This window comes from Amphiura filiformis, chromosome 18 (genome assembly GCF_039555335.1).
Source record: "Amphiura filiformis chromosome 18, Afil_fr2py, whole genome shotgun sequence".
NCBI classification, from domain to species: domain Eukaryota; kingdom Metazoa; phylum Echinodermata; class Ophiuroidea; order Amphilepidida; family Amphiuridae; genus Amphiura; species Amphiura filiformis.
In genome coordinates, this window is record NC_092645.1 from 51,161,118 (window position 1) to 51,179,761 (window position 18,644).

General features: G+C 36.8%; 1 protein-coding gene across 1 annotated transcript; it reads left to right on the forward strand.

Annotated features, from left to right (window-relative positions):
• The first annotated feature begins 271 nt into the window (after positions 1-271).
• Positions 272-14,767, forward strand: LOC140138784 (phospholipase A and acyltransferase 2-like). The gene is made up of 3 exons (XM_072160553.1): positions 272-487; positions 7,840-7,898; positions 11,596-14,767. Exons 2-3 carry the CDS (start codon positions 7,844-7,846, stop codon positions 12,066-12,068), a joined length of 528 nt encoding a protein of 175 aa, XP_072016654.1. The 5' UTR covers positions 272-487; positions 7,840-7,843; the 3' UTR covers positions 12,069-14,767.
• The last annotated feature ends 3,877 nt before the right edge of the window (positions 14,768-18,644 follow it).

Sequence of the window (18,644 nt, forward strand, 5' to 3'; positions counted from 1 at the left end):
ACAAGTCAACATTGACTTTTTATTTCACAAAATGCCTCCATAAAATTATATAGATTAATTTTTTATGGCAATGGGATTTTCCACTTTGAATTGTGAAATAAACGATTTGTTTACATAACCCCTACAGCTGACGATATGGCGGGGTTTCCCACAACAATTGAAACAAATGGTATTATCATATCAGCCTTGCAATATAATAATGTTATTTTTAGAACGGAATGTTTTGTTCATGCAATCACCATATTTTATTGACTTAAGTGTGCACAACTATATGCAGTCGGCGTGTGAGAGACCTACGCACTAAGGTTTCAAACTGATATTTTAAAATATCATTTATTGTAGAAGTAAGGCTTTAGATATTTTTAAACGTTGGTTTAGTTACAGTATAGTAACTCTTCAGCCAGTGTTTGAACACTTATTTCGACATAAAAAACCATTCATTGATACCGAGAACTCGACTTATCCAGTAGACGTTGTAACCACATTCGTAAGTTCAATCTTTGCTCTTTCTCACACTTTCTTTAATCATGAATGGCCATTATTCCAAAACGGTTGATCGTATGCTAAATTTTCGATATGCATTCGAAGCAGAATTTATTTATGGGCATTGTTACACCTTATTTGTTGCAATGGTCCCAATATTGATGTCGCAACGTACATATAAATGAAAATAACTCAAGATTTGAAAGTTGCAACAAAATTCTATTGCCTTAAATTCTATTCCATTAGGGTGAATCTGATTTTTTTTAATAGATTGTTTAATGGGCTACCCTCTCATTTGGTACATTATGGTTAAAAAACATCGCATGAAAAATATTATACGTTTTGAATCAATTTTAGAGGTCCCTACCGAGCATTCTAATTTTGTACATAAAGTCATTGGTGGTTTCAACTAATTTCAACAAAATACTAAAAAGTAATATATTTATCTGAAATATTTCCTTAAAAACTTGTGTCATCAGAGAGTTATTTGAATTTGTAACATAATTGTCAAAGAAAATTCGGGATAAAATAATCTAATCAATAAAAAATTTGTAAAAAGGGAAAAATGGGGTGACAGCAGTATATTCAACAGCCAGTGAGTAGTTAGCCATTTGAAAAAAAAATCTTATGTTTGCTATATATTGTGTACTGTGGCATTATACTACCAGGCAATTGAACTGGAGTGGCAAACTGAACATTTTTTTAGGCCTTGCTCTGAATTTAGTTTGTATCTGCATTTCTTAATGGTTAGAATCAGATCAATTCAATTCAATTCAATTTTATTGAATCAGTAATTGGTTTCAGGTGTGCAAGTGGTCAACTGAATATTTATAGTAATGAATAATTCAAACAAGTAACAGGAATAAAAGCACATGTGTTTAAAAGCTGCACTCCCCCAACAAGGAGTTTCAGTTGTGTGTGCTTTTTGACGAATCTTTAACTTTATTCTTACAGATATCCATGATTATAAAAAGAAATTTGTCATGTCCAAAATATGTGACATTGTGGCATCCATCTGAGTTTTTGAAAGTAAAAACAAAGAGTAAAAGATTCACCTCAAAAATCACACTGACTTCACACACAACATTTCTGTAAGGGGCCTCTAAAATTTGTTCAAAACGTATATTTTTTTCATCAGATGTTTTTTAACCATAATGTACCAAATGGGAGGGTAGCCCATTAAAAAATCTTAATTTTTTTATTTTCATGTTTTCGGCCCTCATTTAATTAGTCTTTTTTTTCGTGAATATGGAGAGGTCAAAACATATGATAATTGATCAATCAAAATTGTAATTATCTTCACCAGTGGTTATTGTTTCCATAATCCCGTATTGAAACGTGACATGGTCAGTATTTTCTTTGATCAACAAGGCCATAAGAAGCAGAAGACCAAGGGTTACATCTGTTGGTAACACTTGCCTACTAGAAAATTTGAATCTAACTTTTCTACTGAAATGAAAACTTTTAAATGTAGGCCATAGGAGAAAAACAATCTTGTTTCAATTTGACATGATATGAAAAATGACAATTATTACTTATTAATGACTTTACACGTTACACGTGACGTAATGCATGATCGAGCTGTTCCAACGCCATATTTATACTAAAACGTACGTATGACCGTCCACGGCGAATGAGCCGTAAATTCCTCCCCCGGTCAATTTTGTTTTATTTCGTGTTTAAAAAATAAACACCATAAACTTAAAATGGTATATCATTTGACTTCAAACGATATCCAGAAGCGGGGTTATGGTTTGTTAAACTTTGCTCCTTCAACAAAATTATAGCGGTTTACGTTTTTACATGTGTCTCTTTTTCCACATTGTTGGCAATAAATATCAAACAGTCATAATTGGCGGTCATTTCAAATCATCGAGGTTTAAGAAAGTTCTCTCATTGTTAATTGTTGGTTATGCATACCTGTACAAAATACAATGCCTGGTAACCCACCACTTGAACAGGATTTAGCAATATAAGCAAACAAAGACCAGAGCTATTACAAGTTCTATAGCCATCTAAGGTAGAAGCTTATTATCCACTTCAACAATAGGATTATTGATTAGTTTTTGACTATTGAAATGAGACGGATGTCGGGCCAGCTTAAGTTACCGATGAATATGACCTTCGTACACATTTTACACCGTAACTCAGAATACAATTTAGGGAATTTACGGCTCATTTGTGCTGCCGGGTCACATATATGTATTAACGTAATGGAACTGTTCGTGACCTTATTGTTCAACATTACGTGAGTGGGATTTTCCCAGACACACTATTTATCATGTTTATAGGCAATTTGCATGACGATAAATTCAGCAGAAGAAAAAAATATTAGAAATATACGGTGATCGCCTGGTCGAATTTTATATAATTTGCATTTCTTTGTGAGTTCATTTGCGCTCTTCACTTTAATAAGTTCATTATTACAGGTAAGTAATTTGGAGGCCTATTCAGTGATTTGCTCATCCAGAGGATCGTAAAATTAATAAATTCAGATTTTGACACCTTTTTAAGGGCTGGGGTATGAACGTTTGGACAGTATTTATTTTGGGACATTAGAGCACATCAGACATATCGAATTGCATTCTGAATACGAAGAATGTCCTTCTGATATGAAATAATTTTGATTTTTGAAATTCGCAATTTAATACACATTTTATGGCAAATCATTAAAATTGATATTTTTGATATTTAACAGTACTCGAAGTAAACTTTACAAATCTGATGATTTATACTTAAAGTGTATGTAGGTGGGATGAAAAGCCGACGATCAATCGAAAATGTTGACCTTTCGTATTGGAGATATGGATTTTTTCCCCAAAACACCAAAAAAAAATAGGTCTTTTGGGAAAAAATCCATATCTTCAATATGAAAGGTCAAAATTTTCAATTGACCGTCGGCTTTTCCTCCCAGCTACATACACTTTAAGAATATATCATTAGATTTATATAATTACTTCGAGGACTGTTATATACAGGCCTCAAAATAAGAACAAAAATCCAAGAGTCCACGGACCCTTGCCTTTGAAATTTCAAGAGAGAGAATTAGCTACGGCGATCCGGGTTGAAAACTTGATGGTAAACTAAAATGAAAGCGTACTCAAGGAGCTGTACGTATTATGTGAATCAGATTTTCCAGTGGAACAACAAAACTAGGACTTTCTGCTCTTCGGTTGGTTCCATTTTTACGGGTCACGCAGACCCGTACCGTAGGAAATTTGCGGGTCCGTGCTATTTTCACGGGTATTTGACGCAAGGACGCGTCTTATTTCGAGCGCTGTTATATATCAAAAATTTGAAAAATATTTAATTTTTATAATTTGTCATAAAATTTGTATTATATTGTGATTTTCAAAAATGAAAATTATTTGATATCAGAAAGACATGCTTCGTATTTAGAATGCAATTCGATAGGTCTGAGGTGCTCTCATGTCCCTCAAAAAATACTGTCGAAACGCAATAAACGCTCATTCTAGATCCCTTAATGTTATGTCATAGTAAACTGTCTCTGACTCTTCCCAGCTCCCTGTCCAGCTTATCTTCTCAGGCTAATTCGCCAGAGTGGTTACATAACTCCCTGGTAATGCGCCTGTCACACTACACCGAATAGGTCTTCCGTACAAGAAACGGATGATATTTTAGTAAATCCGTTGTTGTTCGTCAATGATCGTTTTATGTTCTTTATATGTCCTGCTATCATCCGCCAAATGCGTTTCGTGTTAGGTGATGTTCGTTAAGTCCGTCGGCAAGTTTTGTGCATGCACAAAACTTGAAACGGGGTGTACCGAATACACATGTTCGGTATTTATCCGATGTGTGTTCGTATGGTGCTGCATATGGCCGGAGTTTGTTCGCTCTCCTTTCGTTCATGTTCGTTCTTTGTTCGTTGCACTCGGCCCGTGTTCGTTGCAAATACGTTCCTGTGAGGTCTTCATCACCGGATAGCATATTTTTGCATTCGGTGATGTACGTTGACCCAGACCGTGTTAGTGTCACACTACACCGGATCGGTCTTCCGTATAAGAAACGGATGGTATTTTAGCAAATCCGTTAGTGTTCGTCAATGTTCGTTTTATGTTCTTCATATGTCCTGCTATTATCCGCCAAATGCGTTTCGTGTTAGGTGATGTTTGTTTAGTCCGTCGACAATACGTTTCAAGTTTTGTGCATGCACAAAACTTGAAACGGAGTGTGCCGAATACACATGTTCGGAAGTTGTCCGATGTGTGTTCGTACTGTTCTGTATAATACCCTGGGTTTGTTCGTTATTCTTTCGTTTATATACCGCAGGTATTTGCAAGGTTTCGCAGGCGCTTGTGCCGGATGTAGGCCTATGGCGAACATGTGCATCAATCAGGGGGGGGGGGCTTTCTGAAGGGTGTGTGACGCAATATCATATTTCCCCCAGTACTTTATTCACTGACAAGTAGAAAAAAGGGGGAAAGGAGAGAAAAAAGAAAAGAAAGTGAGAAAAATTGAAGAGAGAAGAGAAGAGAAAAGTTAAATTGCACCTAATTTAGTAGGCCTATGCATGTAAGTAGTATTGAGGGAGGGGCACTTTCTGAAGGGTAGAGGACGCAATATCAAATTCTTAGTGATTGACAAGAAAGACAAAAGAAGAGAAAACATGGAAAAGGTTAAATTGTACGTTATTGAGTAGGCCCAGGATAGTACATAGTAAGCCTAAGTATAGGCCTGTGATTATTATAGGCAGTGCTTAAATGTGGTTCCTTGGCCCAAAAGCCTGTGAAAATTACTGCCGGCCCGTCGATATGTAGGGCCCGTGACATTTTGTCACCAAAGTCAGTACTAGTATTTAAGACGGACTTAGGTCTATTACTGACTTTAACATATCAATCCATGCATGCTTTACATGAAATTACGAGTCTGAAGTCTTATATCTAAGTGTCAGTGTAACATTTTAAATTTTGCAAATTCAGTTCGGGCCTTCTTTGTTTTTTGTTTAAGGCAATAATAGTGTAAAAATGATGCACCAAAAACAATTTTCCAAATTTCCATTTTTGAAACTAAACTAGGCCTAATAATGTAAATAGGCCCTACAGTCCCCATGCAAATGGCTTCAATTGGAATGGGCAAGTCTTCCTTTTTGCTTCTGCTATGGACATCCACGTGTTATTTTTAAAACAATTGTTTATATTATACAATAATGGTGAAAACTTTTCAATGGCTTCAATTAGGCTTTCGTTTCACCAGTACCAATTTGCGGCTGTTTCAAACTAAAATAGTATCCAATAATAGTGCTAAAATTGATCCAAAAAATGACAAATGGCTTCAATTGGGCCTTCATTGTCCAAAGGTTTCTCACCTCTATTGCCCCGGACGCTGGTTACCCTGATATATCAGATTTGTAGCCCTTTTGTACTTATTAGCCAATATTTGACCATTTTCGTCAAAGTTTTCCCCCTTAAAAGTTTTCTTTCCCCACTTTTTTCACCCTCTGAAAAAGTGCTTGCTACGTCACTGCCTCTAAGGGGTCAAAACCCTTTCAAACACCCTCTCCTCCCCACTTTTCTGATAGGGTGGACGTCCCTGTTGGTGCCACATGCCACGGATTCGCCGGTCATTTGTCGGACGTTGAACGATTGAATATAAAACGCCTGCAGGATTATTAGCGACCACAACGCATAGAGAGACGAACGGGAATCGGACCCCAAATCCGCACATTTGTCGGACGTTGACCCCCAATTCCGGTCATTTGTCGGACGTTGAACGATCGAATATAAGACGCCTGCAGGATTATTAGCGGCCACAACGCATATAGAAACGAACGAGAATCGGACCCCCAAATCCGGTCATTTGTCGGACGTTGAACGATCGGATATAAGACGCCTGCAGGATTATTAGCGGCCACAACGCATAGAGAGACGAACGGGAATCGGACCCAAAATCCCACCGAATCTTCTGCCGGACTGGTGATTTTTCCACCGAATAAAATATTTTTGTATTCGGTGATGTACGTTGATCCAGTCCGTCGTAGTGTGACAGACCTATAACTGGATCACGCACCTTTTGGAATTGGTAGTACATGCTAATGCCATAGACTTTGTGTTGCGATCATTTCGATCGTGGTGCAGAACTCAAAAGCGTGATCCAGTGGACAAGGTGATAATCGGAGTACAACACGTAACGCTTCGCTGGCAAATTGTTAATACTTTATAATTTATTGTGTCAGAGAAAAGCTGTGAGAGCGCCTGGACTGGAAACCAAATGCATATAAATATAAAGTAGAGCCATACGTTTTCCGTTTTCTACAGCTCAACTGATCATACTTTTCCTACATTCGACCTTGCATGATTTTTGAGTTGACACAGTCATGAAAATAACTATAGATACTTGACAGACCATTAGTAGCTCAGTTCTGAACCTTTTCATTGATCATTCATAACAATAGGTATCTGATGGATCAGTGAAGATAAGAAGGGATTATAATATATCCGTAACCTTGATATTATAGTACATCTCGAGGAAAAAGTGCAATGGACATGTTTTCATTTTATGTTTCAAATATCCCGCGCATGAAAATTTAACCCAAATTGGAAAATGGTACAATTTATTGGAAATCTGTTTTAACAGATTTTGTTGACATCTTTTTCTGCACTGTATTATACCTAAATTAAGAAATTTGATAAATATTCAAAGAAAATATAGGTCATCCAAAAATGTTGATTTTTACACATTTTGGGGCAAAAAGGAAAAATAAGCAAAAATATCAAAATCTGTTTAACAGCTTCATTCATCAAGTCATAACAAACGGCCTACATGCTTAATTTCTAATAAAATATTGAAATTGTGAAAAATATAGGTATTTATTGATTTTCATGTTTTTTCTTGCAAATATGCTAATAATATGCAAATTATGAAATTGCAAAATAAAGTTTCTACATAGCATACATCTTTCAAGTGTGATGTTCAAAATGACAGACATCAAAAAGAGATGAAATGTAAAGGTGTAGTAACAATTTTGGCATGGACTGTCTGGTTAGGCAAAGTACGGTAAGTTGAGCTGTACTTTTAAAATTCCGTTTTTATCAAATGTCACTTTCCGTGTTGTGTTCGTTGGTTTCTTTGTTTTCTTGTGGCTTTCCGTGTTTTGTCGGTTTTACCATGTTTTGTCCCTTTTCCAAGAAGTTTAATAAAATATATTACAAACTATGTGCGTTGTAATGTACCATTACTTACAATTAAATAGTCAATCTAGTAACTAGGTGAGCCGATAGCTCAAATGGGCATTTTGAGGGGGGAACCCGAAATTTTTTTGGATCTAAACATTATCAAAATAAAGACATCGTTGGAATTATTTTCTTTTTCTCTTTCTCTCTTTTATTCTATCAACAGCAATATGGCGAGACCAGCCTATACAAGCAGAACAACGGACTTGCAATTGGGGAATTACGGTAAGTTAGAAGACCTGTGAGGTAGGCGGAGTTGGTATAGTAAACATCTCATCTGAGTAAAAACACTCTGGTAACAATGAAGGGAAAGGGGCACAATTAGCATACATTTATGTTTATCTACATTAATATCTAATACACATTAACAGAAATATATATTTTTAATGCTTTCATAACCCTATCATCCGGCATAAAAAATGGGCATATTTACGCCCAAACGACTTAAGCTAATCGTAGATCCACCCTTTGCGCTCATTTTAGTGATATAAAGTTCTAGCCCAGCACCCGGGAGAGGGCCGCTCATGAAAAAATGATCATATAGCCGGGGATAGGTTTACAGTAAGATCCACAATTTTCATTTTGCTCTTGTAAAATTATTCCAAGAGATATCAACTTTTGATTTGGTTGTACATTAGTTGACCTTCTACCACGAAATGAGCGTAGTCGCAGTAGGTAGATTCGAAAGGCACTACTCCGTTATTCACAAAGAACATACAGAAATAGTTCTAGCTTGAACAAACTCTAAGTGTGCAGCAAACAAAAAAAATCAACTCAGTCAGCCAGGATGTCTCAAACCGAAACTACTGTGATGTACCCTGTATAATTGTATTTCATGAAATAGGGGAAGTTACCTGTATAATCATGCAACAGTTTGTTTATTATGACTTTTCTGGAAATCCCCTATAATGGAAATGACATCATCATTTATGAAGACTATTTATGCCAAGGGGAACATCCCCTGAGATAGCAAAGTGAACTGAAATAGTGGGAAAAACCCACAGGAAGTGATGTAATGTAAACTTTGGGAAATCCCAAATGGTTTCCTTTAAAACATCTTGCTGGTAATAATTCTAGGCAGACCTGTATCGATGTGATTGTAATATGTGGTTGGTGTAGTTACCTCTCAAAAATGAGAGCAATTATAATTAAGCTGGGTACTCAGAGAGTATTACAAAGTGTGGCCATGGATGATTCCTACAAGGCTACAAGTTCAGCTTTGACTGAAATTATGGTTATTATTTCGGAGCTACGAAAATGGACCAAAGTAAGACATAGGGTCTACTGCGGATTGTGTCGGACTTTATGGAAAAGGTTTCAATAATCATCTGGATACATATCTGACAGGCTGCAATAGCCTTTATTATTGAGACAGTTTATAGTGTTGATCTGGGCTAGCTAGCTAACATGCTTACAGTCCAATTACTTCAAAGAAAGGAAATTGCAAATATTTTACGTAGTCAAAGTACTACTATTTGCCAGTGTTGTCGGATAAGATCTAGAATACGTCAAAGAACGTACTTCTTCCAAGAAAGGAATATATATTCTTCTGTCGACTTGCTGAAGTCTGGTGTTTTGATTCAACGTAACTGTCAATATAATGCACATATCAAATGCAACCCCGGCCCCTGGGGACCCGGGGATGGCCGGGTCGTGGGCCGTGGATTTTGGGTTTAAAAGTTCAAGTCCCGGGTAAACACCTGGCCAGTCCCGGACCCACCCGGGCAAAACTCTCAGCCACTCCCCGGCCCCCCGGGGCGAATATCCTATGCAAACCGATGCAAACCCCGGGTATTCCTCGGTCCAAGTTCCCGGCCCTGAGCATTGGATATAGGCCTGGATCTTAATATGGTTTCAATATCGCGGCAATCTTGTCATGCGGGCTCAAAATTCGGCAGGTATGTCTTCAATATGCATGCTTGTAGGAATATCATATTGATATAGGGCCTACATGTAGGTCTATATGTTTACAAACATCAAAGATATGAACGAAACAAATCACTGCATTTATATCTGTCCAGGATACGGGAGTGGCGAATGTTCGATCTTTGCATAAACATTATATTATAGGCCTATATATGATTTTTTTGATGTCAATCCAAAATGCAACTTCAATTATAATGAGGCTATTCTGTAAAGGCCCATACCCCATCCAAATAGGCCTACCTTGTATCTTGTTTAAAATCAAATGACCATCTATCAAACTTTTGGCGCACTAGTTATTAATATTTTGTTTCACGAGGTTGCCATGGGCGGATATTATTCAAAACATTCTTTTCAACTATTTGGGAATAATGATATTGTTAAACCCTCCAACATGAAAATATAATGCAGTTTTGAAAATCTGTATATTAACACAAGACATTGAATTCAATTTTTATATCATACACCTATAATTGTTTTTTTAAAGAAGAAAAAAAAACAGCTCTAGAATTTATAAAGAACATGACTTGTACACTACCTGGATAGCCTTCTATTAAGTATTATGGCCATGTAGCAGTCGATTGCAGATGTCACAAAAGTATCATGGATTCTTTTATTATCACGGTCAGTGTTGTTTTTGAGTGTAGGCCTAACAATTTAAAACTTTACTCTCGGCTGGTGGTTAAAAACTAACGTAAAAAAATAGAAACCAATACATTTAGATAAATAAGCATATAGCAATTAGCAGTTTTCACGTGCATGTCAAGAAGCCAGTGTGGTCTGGTTAAACATGCTAAACTTTATAGCAGATACATAGCCTACTGCAAAATATGGAAACAATAGCCAAGATTTTGTTTTTGGAATGGATTTATATATATGAGTAACATTAATGTGACGACTCAGTGGATTATTAATATACATCCACGGCTCAAGTACGGCCAAGTGATAGGATTCACCGGCCCATAAATGTGGGCATCCTTACTTGCAAACCACGGCCATGTTCACGGCCCATTTTACTGGTTGGAAAACCCCGGGTAAGTTACAACATAATCCCGGCCTCCCCAGGTAAATCCCAGCCCAATTTCCCGGGGTTTGGCTGACGTCAAGTCTTATACCAGTCCCGCCAACACCGGCTCCCCGGGACACATTTCGAGTCAAATCCCGGGTCACATGATGTCAAGTCCCGGACCATCCCCGGGTCCCCAGGGGCCGGGGTTGCATTTGATATGTGCATAAGTGGGGACAACTGCATCGCAGTCCTGCTTCCTGAAGATATTGTGTGAAAGCTGGGAATAGCACCAAGTTTGGAGAAAGCAGCGCAAGGAGTTAAGTTTGGAGAAAGCAGCGCAAGGAGATAACGGTTTGGAGAAAGCAACGCCATTTTTGTGTGAGGATTTCATACGCAAGGATATTTATAAGTTACGCAAGTGTACACTGGATTTTGCTGATTTTCGCAGGACAAGTGAATAAGGATATATTACATCAGTCGTCCAGAACATTACAAGAACTCTAGGATCACCAACAAGAAGACAGCTGGTTAAGTACTGATAGAGTAAACCTGTCATTGTGTGATTTTATTGTATATGCGATATTGTTATTATATGTACCAATCATACTCTGTTTTCAATTAAAGACTTAGCTTTTGTTAGCTTAATCAAACAGTGTATTTGTGGTGTGCATTCGTGTGAATTTGGGTAAAAGGTGATTTTGACCTTGAGTCAAGTACGACTCGCAACACTACCTACTTGCGACTTTATAGTCATTTCGTTGTGGCAGGTCACATTTGGGCAACATGAACTTTGTTTTTGTCACTCTGTACAAGCAGTGCACACAAAATTGTCTAGGCCCTATAATTGACCCAAATTTCTTCTACCGAACCCAGTCGTACAACGACAACCTAAGAACTATTCTGCGTGTTTGATTATTGTTATTCGCTTCCTTTTCTGTTTCATTCTTCCTTTTGCTTTATTCTTCTTGCTTTCTTTATTTTCCAAATTAGGTGTGGTATCAGAATGGGTAAGCTCGGGCAAAAAGCTTTCACCGGTTTATGGAGATCGAATTGAGATGAATCGTTGGCTAGGTGTCTACCAACACTGGGCGTTGTACATTGGAAATGACATTGTCGTCAATTTCACCGATGTTGAGAACCCCAGCGGCAAAAAGAAAGCGGATAAAGTGAAGATAATCCAGAGCGACATGAACAAAACAATCGCCACCTCATCAGCAAGAATCAACAACGCGGATGACGCGAAATACTTCAAGCCAGCAAATAGAGATGAGGTCAACAAACGAATCCAGAAATTCATGGATACCCGACCAGGTTACAACGTTAAAACTAACAATTGTGAGCATTTCGTGAACTATTGTCGGTATGAAGTGGCATTCAGCAAACAGGCCGATCCAGCTGTAACCCTCTACAATCCTAACAACGGTGGTGGTACGATGAGACTTGAATACGCCGTGGTATCCTAAGAAAGGTGCTACAATAATGAAACTTGAATACGCCGTAGTCTAAATTAGTTTTACTTTATTGCTGATAGCAATAATTATACATTTATTAAATCTCATAGCGTGCCTTGTAACAACATGACATTATCCAGTAGAAAATGTAATCGGTGTAATTATAAAATATAATTATGTAATGTGTGTCGCCAGAACTTGTTCAGAAAGAGACTACAGGTTAACTTTTTTGTCCGTTAGTATGAGTATGTGCTAACTTTCGTTACAATATAAATAGATGCCAGTCCAATTTCGGAAAGTATGGCACTACTGGTGTACTCAAACCTGGTAGTATTGATTATTGGGTGAGGGACTTACGGATGACCTAAAGGATATTGAAGTCAATAATCTTCTGATGGTCGAATGAGGTCAACCTGACAAGCAACTTCGGTAAAACTGACAAATTTGTACCAAAACTGGCGTTAACTCGTTAAAATGTAAAAATATGGTATCAAAAAATTGATATTTCAAAATTGGTTTATTGTATTACCAGAAATCGAATATAGACATGTAAGGATGGTATCTCTAGACGTCTTTTCGCCTAAAAATGGAACTTTGTTGGATTTAGAGTCACAAAATATTAAACAAGTGAGAAATAGTAGTCTAAGTCTCTACGAGGCTGCGAAATCAGGTAAAATGTTCTGTATTGACGAGGTTCGAACATGCCTTCGTGAATTCCGAAGTCGCAAATATCTAGCATAATTCAATATTTCAAGGTTCTGTAAACAGCTCCTCAAAAGGATAGGAAAATTGATCAACACGGACTGCTCGAAATGACTTCCCTCCTAAAAGTGCGTGGGCTGAAATACATCGCTACGTGTACAAGCCTATTCAAAGGATTTCCTATCTGCTAAAATTGAATGCGAAATATTAATCCAAAGACTTCCCTCTTATTTCCGCCATTAATTTTGCACCTTTTGATAATTTTTTAGGCAAAAACTCATAGTAAACATTTTAGATTCCTTGCATTTTCCCTCATATTGCTTGAAAATGACCAGACCCCTTAATGTAACTATCCCCATGCTTTCGACGCATAGCGTTGTGAGACTCCGCAGATGCAAGATGTAAGGTTGCAGGAATTGGTTATGTGTTTTATTGAGCATTGCTGCTCCCCTATACAATTGTCATTCATTACTATGCTTTTAGCTGCACCAGCTCCCATCTATTGTTTGCTGTATTTATTTGTAATTTTATTGTGTTTTCATGATGGAAAATAAATGAATATGAATGAATACCGTTAAAAATCAATAGTTAGCATATGTGCATAGTGCACTTACGTCCACGGCGAATTCACCGTGACCTTTCCAGCCATAACCCCGCCGTACTAAACCATTATATAGTAATCTATTGTCCAATGCAAATTTATTACCACCTGATAATATTGATCCAATGAGCGACCGAATTGTCCGCTACGGACGACTAATCCAATCGATAATCGATAACGGAGCCCCACTGATCGAGTTTTGGGATATTTTTCACTGGTTTGCAGCTATTTGCTGTCATTTACTCATCAAGGCGGAGTACCGTTATTATAAGGACTATGCCAATTATTTAAAGATTGACATGTAGAGAATAAGCTATTATTGATTGACAGAAAGTACTAAATTTGTACCTATGACGGTTTTATGACGCCAATATTCAAAATACGATCAAAAAATGGCTGCCCGGTGAAGTAAAATGTGCATTGGAATAACACGGCGAGTTTGGATAGATAGTAGGATTTCTTTTTAATAAAAATGTATGTTCCCCCGTTATTAAAGCTTGTACCGGGTTGAAGATTCAGATATTTGGAAAAGAATAAGTATTTGAAACAGAGAAAAAGTACTAAAATCATAGCTTTTATACTTTTTGATATATGATACTAACTAGTTCGTCCTCAATAGCTACAACACGGCGCTACCAGTAGGGTTCAATTGCTTATTGTGTTGTGTGCATACATGTAGTTAACAATAACTGCATGATGGCTTACTATCGAGCGCTCACGGTTGTTTGATGGCATATAAAACAGAGTTATTTTTAAGAAAAGCTGAACATTGATGGCGCAATTTATCTTAAATCTTGTTTGCATCTTTACAAGGGGTTGACACTTGTATACTGGTATTAGAACATCAGCAAAAACACTACCAAATGACAAGGAAATTTTCAAAACACTTTTTATCATAAAATGTAAGATTTAACTCATATTATTTGACTAATTAGAATTTAAAATAAAATAGCGCCATCAATTTGCACACAGATGTACTGTTTATAGAATAAAAATTACCACAAAAAAAAACCAGAAAACAATGAATAATTTGATATAGAAACGAAAGTATATGTTAAAAATTGCCACAAATTATAATGTGTATATACAGTTTATTAGTACGATAGCTGTTGGTATTATTTAGGTCTAGAATTGACAATTATATAATGTTTTGTTAGAAAAATTAATAAATGACCACATCAAACAACCGTGCGCTATTAAAACCGATACACATAGTTATATACGAACAAGTACACTTGCAAATGTGTGTCTCATCTCAGGCCCCACTAGCGCATTTGGTAAGGCGCCGGACTTTACAATTTCATGTTTTCAAAAGCGCTCAATAGTAAGCACATAACTATCGAGTCTTTACGGTATACCTAAATCCCAGTGTGCCTTAAGTAACAACATAAAATTACTCAATAGAAAATGTTATGAATTTAATTTTTGAATTATTATTATGTGTCTTGTTGTCTCGCCCGAACTTGTTCAGAAAGAGGCTACGTTAGGCAAACACTTTTTCTGTTCGTATGTATATGAGTATGTGCTAAAATTAAAGTTTAGTAAAATAGACATCATTCCAATTTCCAAAAGTAGCACTGCTAGTTAACTCAAACCTGGTACCAATGATCATTGTTTGGGGGACTTGCGGTGACGTAAAGGATGTTGAGGTCAAGGGTCATCTGAAGGTCGAATAAGATGCAAGAATACTTAAAATCTAATTTTGTCATCCGGAAGAAAGAGATCATATCCAAGGTTGGTCAAAGGTCACAGGGTCATCTGCACAATTTTTATGAAATTTCCAGAAATGGCTCGATTGGGCAAATACTTGCTGTTACTAAATTTGGTTGCGTGAAGATACTAGTATGTAAAAAACAAGCAGATACCATCCGAGGTCACGGGTCATCTAGTGTTCAAATTGTAATTCCTCCGATTTGAATAGGAATTAATTGTCACCAATTGGGATGTTTTACTCATCTCATTTATACCAAAGTATATACCAACATCATTTCACCCCAGGATTCCTTGAAATATAAGCTTTTAGAAAATATATAAATAGTTTTGTTCGTTTGAGATGTACAGGCCTATAGTTGTTTTTTGATTTAAAGGGGAAACGGAAGACAAATCATCAAATGTGACCAGATGCAGATCTGATCCAATCAGGCTAAAGTCGGCAATAATGAAACTGAGATATAGGCAAAAAGTGAGGAGAAAAAACAATAAAAAACATAAGAAAATTGACATAAAAAATGTTCACAACATTACAACCAAGTATTTAAGAGACCTGAGGATTCAACATTTTTCAAGTTTAAGTACTGAGCAGGTTTATAAACTCAACCAATAAAGTATCGAAACGATTATAGATGGTCAGATATATCGGGAACTGAAATATATAGCAAAAACGTATTTAATGTATATAAAGCACAGTTTTCTGCTGCGCATTTTGATACCTCTTTTGTTGCTCTACGATATCATTTGGTCGAGTTATGGGCGCTTGAGTGGCTTCAAGTCGGATTTTGAAAGTTGCACTTAGCTCCTTTTCAAGCCAAATACGTTGTACTGTGACCAATAAATGACCATTGCTTTTGTCCGCCAAATTCAAATGAATATGTGTGATGGTGTGCACACCAAGTATTGGGATGTTAGCAGAAATAGTTCATGAGATAAGTCAGAGATAAGTAAAGGGTAGCAAGTATTGAAGTTGGAAGTCGAAGGAGTAAAATAAAGTAAAGTTCATGGTTAAATAAACAGAGCACATCGGTGTCCTTTATCTTGATTTTGTGTGTGGGGGTGTGTGTGTACACAACAAACGCATTTGGCTTGAATAGGAGCTAAGTGCAACTTTCAAAATCCGACTTGAAGCCACTCAAGCGCCCATACCTCGACCAAATGATATCGTAGAGCAACAAAAGAGGTATCAAAATGCGCAGGAGAAAACTGCGCTTTATATACATTAAATACGTTTTTGCTATATATTTCAGTTCCCGATATATCTGACCATCTATAATCGTTTCGATACTTTATTGGTTGAGTTTAGTAATGATAGCAAGTCAATTTTAAAAATTCCCAACTTTGGCCTGAGTGATCAGATCTGGTCACAAATTTAGTGTTAAGAACAAGACTTCGTACAACATATGACCATTATTGTGCTCTCACAAACTTGAAAACATTGTAAAATGATGTGAAAACCTTTTTGGGAGCACGTGTGGCCGAATGGATAAGACGCCCGAGTCATAATCCATAGGTTGCGAGTTCGAGCCCCGCTCGTGCCAACGTGTTGTGTCCTTGGGCAAGGCACTTTGTCCTCATTGCCTACTGGGGGATGGGGTTGGGTTTGGTTTGATGTTTGTATAGTTGTTTGTTTCAATGTTGCAATATTGACGCTGATTAAGCTGCTGCCTGCAAATTGCATTGTGTCTGTTTAGGTGTGTTTAATGTACAATTCTAGCAATTTGACCTCCGGGTCACCATTAGAGTTTGTAATAAAAACCTTCCTTTTTTTTATAACCGCCTGGTCGACATTTTAACGTTCTCTGTGAGCCCTTAAAAAGTTACGAAGAAAACTGAAGAGATATTTGTATTTACTGGGATGCTATGTACAGTATACTTGGAATTTTTGTTCTTACCTCATAAAATAAAATGAATAAAATGTATTCAAAAAGGGCCAGCTGATTCAAACGTTTTTACAGAAAAAAAGTGGGCCCGTTTCGTGAATTTTCCATCAAAAGAGGGCTGATTGAGGGATTTTGCTTTTGAAAAAAATGAACTTTTTCGGTTTGACATGAGGAGGGGGGAGTGTGCGTACCATATTATTATCATAATCACCTTCATATTTAATATTAAAATCAAACATTTGAAATTAATTGGATTTTGGCAAATCTGGACTTAAATATTGCAATTATTTTTGATGGGAATGACTGCATCGGTATTTTCCACTTTGAATTGCGAAATATATGACTTGTTTACAGCACGTACTACTGCAGCTGCTTTCGACATAGCGGGTTTTTACACAACAATTGAAACAAATGGCATATTTTCATATCAGACTTGCAATATAATAATGTTATTTTTAAAATGGACTGTTTTATTCGTGCAATCGCAATATTTTATTGACTGTGTGCACCATGTGTAAACAATCATTTGCAGTCTGCGCGTGAGAGACCTTTGCACTAAGGTTTCAAATATTGATAGTTATCATTTCTTACTCTTCAGGCGGTTTTCAAATTTGGTTCAATGAATTAATTCTGAGAACTCGACTTATCCAGTAGACGTTGAAACCAGATTCGTAATCGTAAGTCCAATCTTGCTCTGTATTTAAGTTATTTTTATTTTTTTTTAATTTTATCTCAACTACATTGGATATATCATCTTTATGGATATCAGCATGGATATTGCCTTCACCATATACCCGGGATCATATCCTAGCGTAATCCGAGGTTACATATACCTTAGGAGGGGCTGGACGTTATTGTCTTCTTTCATGATGCAGTCATGTCTACAGTAGAATTCATCTCGACCTTTGCAGGACTTAAACCCCATTGAAAGCTATTAAACCAAGATAACACTCATTGAAACAGCTCAACTGATTAAATCGGATCTTCTCTGGTTGTGCACAAGTGTCTGTTTTACATGTGCGACATCGCAATAAAGCTGGTATTATAGCTTCAGTTGGGTAACCGATTATAAAGGAAACGGAAGGAAACAATGGTATGTGGAGCTTTGTTCACGAAATGAGACAATGACTTGCTTTTTGTTAACCAGCATTCTTGAAAATGAGCAACATAATGATTGTTGACTTAACACGGTTTGGAAATAATTTCTTCATATTTTTGGTGTTATCTGTCGTTTACATATCCTTCCAAAAACACAAAAGTGCGACTATTTCCAAACACCTAAATTAGCTAAAAATTTAGGACATGTTACAAAACTATATTTTCTAGAATTTCGTAGAATAATTTAAATGTAGCTTGCACCGTTTTTTTGTGGCATCCTTCAGAACTGAGCGGTCCGTTACCAATATAGCTCAATTTTTTCGGTCAAATCTCCATTCAATTAACACGGGGAGTTGGCTAGCTATGAGCTAGCTATGCCTTGCCCTCACTCATATTTTACGAAAGTGCGACTATTTCTGAACATCTAACCTAGCTGTAATTTTAGGTCATGTTAGAGAAATATATTTGCTAGAAGTTTGGAGAATAAGTTAAATATTTGCTGGTTATTTTTCACACAGTGATGTTAACTAGTCAAGTGCCCATTCTTCCAACATACATCATTTGTAGAGGTCACGCGTCAATGGTGAGAGCACT